Here is an 8,208-nt window from a genome sequence, read left to right on the forward strand (position 1 = left end):
GCCTGGTGCTGTCTGCTCCCCTCATGTCACAGCTGAGCCATGGCTATGGGGTAACTTTAGGGTGGCTGCTGTGGAGGGAGAAAAACCATGGGCTGCTGCAAGATTCAAGCTTCTCTCTCCGGTGGAAATAGATGGGCTGTCCCAGGGTGTYTGCTCTGCCAGGGATTTYCTGTTGCCATCASCAGTGACGGCACCAGAAATCAYTATCCACTGCCRTTTTTCTGACTTCAGTGTGTCAAATTGGGTTTTCAGATGCTGCAGAGCCCAGCTGGCAGCAGTTGGTACGGGCACAGACAAGAGTCCAAGAGAGCTGGAGAGGGACTTTGGACAAGGGCCAGAGGGCAGGGTTAGATGGGATATTGGGAAGAAATTCTTGGCTGTGATGGTGGTGAGGCCCTGGCACAGGTTTTCCAGAACAGCTGTGGCTGCTCCTGCATCCCTGAAGGAGTCCAAGGCCAGGTTGGATGGGGCTTGGAGGAGCTTGGGACAGTGGAAGATGTCACTGTGGTTGGCAGAGGATGGACTTAGATGGGCATTAAGGTTCCTTTCAGCCCAAACCATTCCATGATTCTCTAAATATTATTAGAGAACCTGAATTCCCAGAAACTGCCCATTCCTTGCACTAATGGCACTTTTTAATTGACTGAAGGCTTCAGTGGTGGTGGTGGTGTGACCAAAAGGGTTGTGACAGCTCCTCTTGACCCCTTGGGAGCAAAGCAGACACCAGCCCTTGAAGGGTTTTGCTGCTGCCATGGAGGGGCTTGGCTGGGGCAGAGTAGCGCAGGAGAGCAGCACAAAGGGATGCCACTGTCCCTTCTGCAGGTACCAGCCCTGTGCTAACACTTGTCCCTCGGTCCCGGCAGGCAGCCCCATCACCCCCAACTACATCGACAACTCCACRTCCAGCATAGCTCCCTGGTGCACCTGCAACGCCAGCGGGAACCGGCAGGACGAGTGCGAGAGCTTCCTGCACCTCTTCACCAACAACATCTGTCTCCGTAAGTGTCTGCAGGCACCTCKGCACGCTCCTCAGCTTCCTGTGGGTGGGGACATGGAGATGCCGGATCCTCTAGAGTCTGTCCAGCTCCATGTGTCACCAGCAAAGGAGCCCTGGAGAGCCTTGGGCATCCATCAGCTGATGCAGGCAAAGGGGCTGCAAAGGGATGCTTCCCCTGCCCTGACAACCCTTTCTCCATCTCTTTCCCACACCAAGAAAACGCCATTCAGGCCTTTGGCAACGGGACTCACCTGAACACAGCCGTGGCCCCGTCCATCCCCCCCACCACACAGATGTACAAGCAGCAGCGAAATGCCAACAGAGCCGTGGCGACCCTCAGAGACAGCAGCTTTGAGCACCTCCAGCCCACCAAGGTAGGACAGGGTGGGCCTGGCCCAGAGATGTTATTTGTACTTCCTCCAGCCTCCTGACCTCCCCTGCCTCTTCCACCTGTGCCATTTCAGTCACATGCACACATCCAACCTGCTCTCCACCTCCTGGATGCTTGATTCACCCCTTCCCTTCCCTTCCCTTCCCTTCCCTTCCCTTCCCTTCCCTTCCCTTCCCTTCCCTTCCCTTCCCTTCCCTTCCCTTCCCTTCCCTTCCCTTCCCTTCCCTTCCCTTCCCTTCCCTTCCCTTCCCTTCCCTTCCCTTCCCTTCCCTTCCCGAAAATGGTTCATTTAGAAGAACTGGGGTTTTCAGCCAGGACCACTGGTTCCTCACCCTCCTTCAGTGAATCAGTTCAGCTTCAGACGAGCATTTCAGCTTCCCAGGGCACAGTTTCCTCCCGTGTTAGATGAAGATTCTAGAGGTCATAATGCAGAGGTTTAACTAAGGTTTTCAAAGTATTGGAAAATTTCAAAGGAAAGGTTCCATTCAGCAGATTATTACTATCAAAATCATATTAAATTATTTTAAAACAAATACCATGTTCATTTACTGATGATGGCAGCATAGGCATTAAATATTTTATTTTAAAATAAWACAGAATGACCTTGACTTGCCACCCACCAGAGTAATTTTCAGATTCAATTATTTTCCTATTGAATAATTAACAGTGACCCTGATTTGCTGAATGTTCAGGTTACAGAAGTTGTCAGTTTTAACTAGACTCTAAGGACTGAGCGTGGGCTTTGCACTGGGCTGGCTGATACCTTTAGAGAACTTCCAAATGCAGGTTATTTYAAGGCTTATCACTGTTTCCTTTGCTGGCAAATCACCTCTCTCCACCYTGKTTTTACAGAGCACCAGGTTGGGTGKAGAAAAGTGTCCTCAGGTTCCCTCAGKKCTCTCCAGGGCACTGCTGGCACTGRGGCAGAGCACAGGGTTCCTTCACCAAGCCATAAGAGATCTGGAGGATTTCCCCCACGCCGGTGCTCCCCAGACCTTAGAGAAATGCAAGGAGTGGCCTCAGGTCTGGACACTTGCTGCCCCAAGAAGCTGTGCCCTGGGAAGCTGTTCCAGGCCAGGCTGGACAAGGCTTGGAGCAGCTTGGGGGTAGTGGAAGGTGTCCTTGCCCATGACAGGGGCTGGAACTGGATGGCCTTTAATGTCCCTGCCCACCAAGGCCATTCCATGGTTCCACGATCAGCCACACCTGTCACCTCACTCTCTTTTCTCTTTAGGTGGCTGCAGAGGAGAGGCTTCTGCGTGGCTCCACTCGTTTGTCCTCAGGCACCTCCAGCCCAGCCGTCCCTTGCTGCTGGGCAGCCTCTCTGCTGCAGATGTGGCTTCTCYTCGCTCCTGCTCTGCTGAGCCTCCCATGATGTGAGCAGGGCAGGCACACACCAGGCACAGACTCGATTGTGATGGTTTCTTTGCTAAACAGAGCAGTAACTTTTTCAGGAGGARGTCGGGGAGAAGGGAGGGCACGGGAAGGCAGGGTGACTGTTTGGGAATCCCTTCCTCCTCCTCCTCATCTGTCTGACACTTTATTTGATTTGATACGATCAGCATTGTTGACAACCAGCTCATTCTTGGTCCTGGCCACCTTTCCACACCACAGCYTGGTTGTTGTTTCTCCAGCCCTCTATGGATGGGGTCAGAGCCATAGACAATTCCCTTGGGAATGATGAAGGAAAGAGTTGATTCAGAAGTGAGACCTGCAAAGGAAAAGCATTTCCCTGCACCAGCCAAGAGGGGAAAGACTGGATGGATGGATGGATGGATGGATGGATGGATGGATGGATGGATGGATGGATGGATGGATGGATGGATGACCTGTCAGGAGTTTCCTAAAGCCCTGACTCACATGAGGGGCTCTCAGCAAGACATGTCAAGTGATGTGGAGTTCTCCAGGGTTGCTCAGGACCTGAAGGACAGCTCACCTGGTTCCTTCAGACTGAAGAAACCAGAGCACTGGTGAGAAGGTGTTTGGATTTGTTCACTGGAGAGGAACCTGCAGCACCTCTGGGGAGGACAAAGTAACCACACTCCAAACTGGCTGGCAGGGATTRTCCACACTCTCAAAACCACAGCCAGAGTGCATCCAGCATCCATGTCCCCGAGCTGCCATCTCCTCTCCAGGCCTCCTTCTTAGGGRAGCCTGTGTCATGTATTGATGGTATTCTGGAAGAAGACACGTGTTGTGTTTTGTTTACGGCTGAATTTTTTGTGTCCCAACTCAAGCATCTCTATCTACCGGTCCTGAACAGTTTGGGGCATTTTTTGTCAGGTCCAAATAACCAGAGGCCAATAATGTCCCACTCCAGGCTACCCTTTCTCTGTCAGGGGTCAGTGGGTGAGCCTGTGGGCACRATTTGATGTAAGCCCAACACATCCCAGTCTCACATGATGCCTGTTCATCCACTGGTCTCATAGGCAGAGGGTCTTCAGCCAAGGGATTTCATTCATTTTCCTAGGAAGAGATAGGATGGGAGAGATTTGCTAAATACCACCCTGAGGACAGAACTACCCAGCCAGAAAAGGCCGAGTCATTCATTATGTCACGGGTAGGGATTGACTGAGGTTTCCCCTCCTTGAAGAACTGGCAGAGGTGACCACTGTGTCTGGGTGAGCGGGGGAAGGATTTGCATCTTGCCAGGTCCTGTTTATTCAGACAAGGTKTCATTTAAGCAAAGGCKGCTGWAGTGACCCTTTCTACTGAGCTGCARTCAGAGCCCAGGGGAGGAGGGCGAAGGCAAATGTCTCTCTGGTGTCTTGGGGCACAGGGAGGCAGATGTGTGGCCTTGGACTACCTGAGCATCCCAGAGTCCTCCCCTGAGAACAGGAGCTGAGGAGTCCCAGTGCCCCTTGGGGGGCTGAACCCCTTTACCATGCTAAGCTGGGAAAGGAGATGGTGAGGAAGAGGGAGAAGGTTTCCCAGGATAAATGTCTACCAGGCTGAGTAGGAACATGGGAGGAACAGCAGCAGCTCCAGAATTCCCCTGAGTATATTTAGGCCTGGTCTTTGCAGCAGTCCATTTATTCCTTGGTTTGTGCTCCTCCGATAAATATCATTAATTCCTTGCCATTTGAATTCATGGAAAGGTTTAGGAAGCATCTGACACAGCAAAGTCCATTGTTTTTTATTCCCAAAAAAGCTTCAGATTTTGCTGCAAAACTGCAGCAACTTGCTTGGCTTTTGTTCCAACAAGAATCCCCTCTCGGTTCCATTGAGCACTGTGCATGTGCCTGCCATGAGCAGCAATGGTCCTGCTGCATCCTGGACAATGTGCTGCTCCTTGAGCTCCTCGGGGCTGCAGCACCTGCGTTTCTAATCTAAGACTGTGCAGAGGAACGTGCCAGGCTCCAAGGCTTGTGTGCAGGGTGGCAGCTCACACCCGGAGCCAAAAGTTGTGTGAGAACTTCACRGCCAAGGGGCTCACCCAGATCAGACAAGGAGGGAGAGCTGCGGGCAGGAAAGTCCTTCCAAAGTGCCCATATCTGTGCACGGAGTTGCTGTGAACATCTCCCCTTTATCCAGGACATCAGCATCTTCTGAGAGACAAATGACACACCTACCAAAACGTGTGTCCTGTGAGCTGCAGGAGAGGGATGGAACCCGGATTGCTCAGCCCTCCAAAGGCAGTGAACTACCTCAACACCACGAGGTCATGCTGGCAATTGCCTTCCTCTGCCCCTTTCCTTTCCAGTCCTGTAGTCATGCTCTGCTTTTCCACATATCTGCCCCATCAAACCTGTCTCCAGCAGCTTTTAATTKTGCCCGGGTGGCGTGTCTGCATGGGATATAGGGGTACAAGTGTCAGCTGCATCAGGAGCACTCCAGTGTCCCTTACAAGTCATTGTCAGTGATGTTCAAGTGCCACTTTGCCATTTCCCTCTCGTTCAGCAGASAAAGAGTTTTTCTGGGTGGTTGGGATGCCTGGTGACCCCACCTCACCTCTCCCTTTGGACTGGTTTGCTGTAAAAGAGAGGTGTGGAGAATCCTACTGAAGGACAGGATGGGATGGAGGAGACCTGCAGAAGCTGTCTAGTCCCAGTACCATCAGCACCTATTTTAACAATTTCAATGACAGACATCRTCATCTCCCCTGGATTTATCTCACAGAATCATGAAATGGGTTGGGAGGGACCTTAAAGTTSATCTYATTCCAGCTGCCCTGCCATGGGCMGGGACACCTTCCCTAGACCCAAACCCACCCCACCTGCCCTTGGACTCTTCAGGGATATCTCGCTTTAAAGACTCTGGGGGTGTTGTCTCTACAAATCACCTCCCAACAAGACCCTCAGCTCTCTGTCCCATCCTTTGTGTCCTCTCCCAGGCCAGGTCCTGCCCTCCTGGGGTTCCCCGTGGTTCAGGGATGCTTTGAATGAAGTGAATGAGGCACAGAGCAAAGAGCCTCTCGCCCAGCACAGAAGATTTAGAGGAGTGGGAATTAGAAAAAAAAGTTATCCCCCAACTTTCATGGCTTTTTTCTGATCCTTTCACCCTTTTCACCATTATTTAATGTTGATTCTCCCTCCAAGCCTGTTCATGAATCACACTTTGCAAAAAAAGGATGACTTTTGAGCCTTTTTTGGAGGAAGGAAATGCAATTACTCTCCTTCCACCCACCCAACATGTGTGCACAGACCACTGCTTTTTCCTTGTGAAAAGTCAGTAATTTTTTTTTTAATGAAATTCCCTCTCTGCTGAATTCTGTGAAGCGAACTGTGGATCTTCATTTGTAAGTCTCTTGACTAACCACAMAAGTCACAGCAGCTGCTTGTAAAGGAAAAGAACTGTGTGAGCCAAGAGACAGAAAGGGAGACAAGTTTTTTTAGGAATGACTCCATTCCTAGGGACTACCATAAGCACAAAGAGCCATGGGAAAAAGGAAGGGAAAAAAMCACAGTTAAAGAACCAGCCAGATTTTCTGTAGCCACTGAACTCTGTGTTTTTGGCTGCACAGCACCAGTGCCTGTGGTTTGACACCCCTGAGAGCCCGTGAAATCTCGTGTATGTACAAATACACGTCGTGTCCTGTCAGCACGTGCAGCATTGTCCAAGCAGGAGCTGGAGCAGGAGCAGGAGCAGGAGCAGGATTTGGAGCTGGAGCAGGATTTGGAGCAGGAGCAGGAATTGGAGCTGGAGCACAGGCAGATGTGGGAGAAGGGAGCAGGAACCCCTGGTACACTGCACGGGAGGATGGGGTGCGGCCCACGCCGGGTCACACCTGTACTTACCTGTTCTGTACATGTCAGTATGCAAACATATCCATGAATAAAGCACACACGCATTCTCCTGAGCCCCTGCTCCTGTTTGCCAYGCCAGCATGTCCAGAGTGGTGCTGAGCTCACAGTCCTGTGCTTGAGGGAGGCTGGGAGGAATGGGGGGATGTTTTGTGCGGGTTGGAAGAGTGCTGGGGCTCAGATGAGCCATGCTGGAATCACAGAATCCCAGAATATCCTGAGCTGGAAGAGACCCACAGGATCATCCAGTGCCAATCCTGACCCTGCCCAGACCCCCCAAATCCCCCCGTACATCCCTGTCAGTGCTGTCCCAATGCTCCTGCAGCTCTGGGACCGTTCCCTGGGGACCTGGGCAGTGCCAGCACCGTCTGGGGACAGCAGAACCTTTCTCCACCCTGCCCATACCCTGACACAGCTCCAGCCATTCCTGGCTCCTGGCCCTGGTCCCAGGGAGCAGAGATTGGAGCTGCCTCTCCAAAGGAGTGCACTCAGCCCTGGGTCTCCCCTCAGCCCCAAACCCAGCTCCAGGCTGAAGTGTCCCAGCAGGGAGGGGTGACAGGGGAAAAACAGCTCTGCTCTCATGAAAGACTTCAGTGCCAGGGGAAGGGGACGTGAGTGCCCAACAGGTCCTGGTGTGTTTGTGTTTGCTCTGGGGGGAAACACGCACAGGTTTGGGAGCAATTCGGGGCGGATTTGGCTCAAAGCTGGTGCCAGCACAGGAAGAGGGAGGCACTGAAGATGTAGGAGGGATGGGAATAATTGCACCTGCAGTTAGGGGACTGCGGGGCCACTAATGCCAAGATGTCACTGTGTGACCCACTGAGGGGAAATAACTGGGAAAGGCTGATGCTGCACTCCTGTGCCAGGCACGGGAGGAGGGAGATGGAGGAGAAGGGACGGTGACAGTTCATGCCAGCCAGGAAGACTTCTGTTTGTGCCATGAGCATCTGTGAGTTATTTTTGGCAACTTAAAAAAAATAAAAGAAATCACAGGGAAATTGATTGGAGGCAAATGGAATGTTTTCTTACCAATTCTGGGTGGGGGAAAAAATCTAGAAAACAAATTTATATAAAATGTATTTAACAATAATGAGTGAAATTCAAGTCAGTTCTTATACACAAAGTGAGTTCAAGGTTGAACACATAAATGTTGCACTTTTTCCTCCCAAAAATCATGTTTGCCTCCACGCGTGCATGGGGCAGCTGAGGATGCAGAGGAGGAGCAAACCTTGAGTGTTAGGGATGGACTCGGACTCTCCTCAAAGCCAGGCCAGGGTTATTCTGACTCGAGGAGGAGCAAACCTCGAGTGTTAGGGATGGACTCGACTCTCCTCAAAGCCAGGCCAGGGTGATTCTGACTCCAAGGGTGATTCCTGTGGAAGCTCCAGCCGGGTGACCCTGCAGTGTTCTGTGAAAGCCTTGCAGCTCCAGGGGATTTTCCCCGGCTCTTGGCAGGCAGCCACTGACCAGCCACCCAAAAAGCTGCTGGGACAGTCCAGGGGGTGACAGTCCCTGCTGGGCTCAGGGGTGACAGTCCCTGCTGGGCTCAGGGGCTCAGGGGTGACAGTCCCTGCTGG

General features: G+C 52.0%; 1 protein-coding gene across 1 annotated transcript in view; it reads left to right on the forward strand.

The window, feature by feature from the left end:
- Positions 1-6,472, forward strand: part of LOC130585016 (GDNF family receptor alpha-4) — a 17,394-nt gene extending 10,922 nt beyond the window's left edge. Inside the window, exons 5-7 of the mRNA XM_057385314.1 lie at positions 864-998; positions 1,214-1,371; positions 2,623-6,472. Coding sequence (XP_057241297.1) covers positions 864-998; positions 1,214-1,371; positions 2,623-2,763 — 434 coding nt within the window. The 3' untranslated portion in view covers positions 2,764-6,472. The remainder of the gene's footprint in view (positions 1-863; positions 999-1,213; positions 1,372-2,622) is intronic.
- Positions 6,473-8,208: the final 1,736 nt, after the last annotated feature.

The sequence above is a fragment of the Malurus melanocephalus genome, unplaced genomic scaffold (genome assembly GCF_030028575.1).
Source record: "Malurus melanocephalus ecotype Western Australia unplaced genomic scaffold, MMel_1.1 scaffold_809, whole genome shotgun sequence".
Lineage (NCBI taxonomy): Eukaryota > Metazoa > Chordata > Aves > Passeriformes > Maluridae > Malurus > Malurus melanocephalus.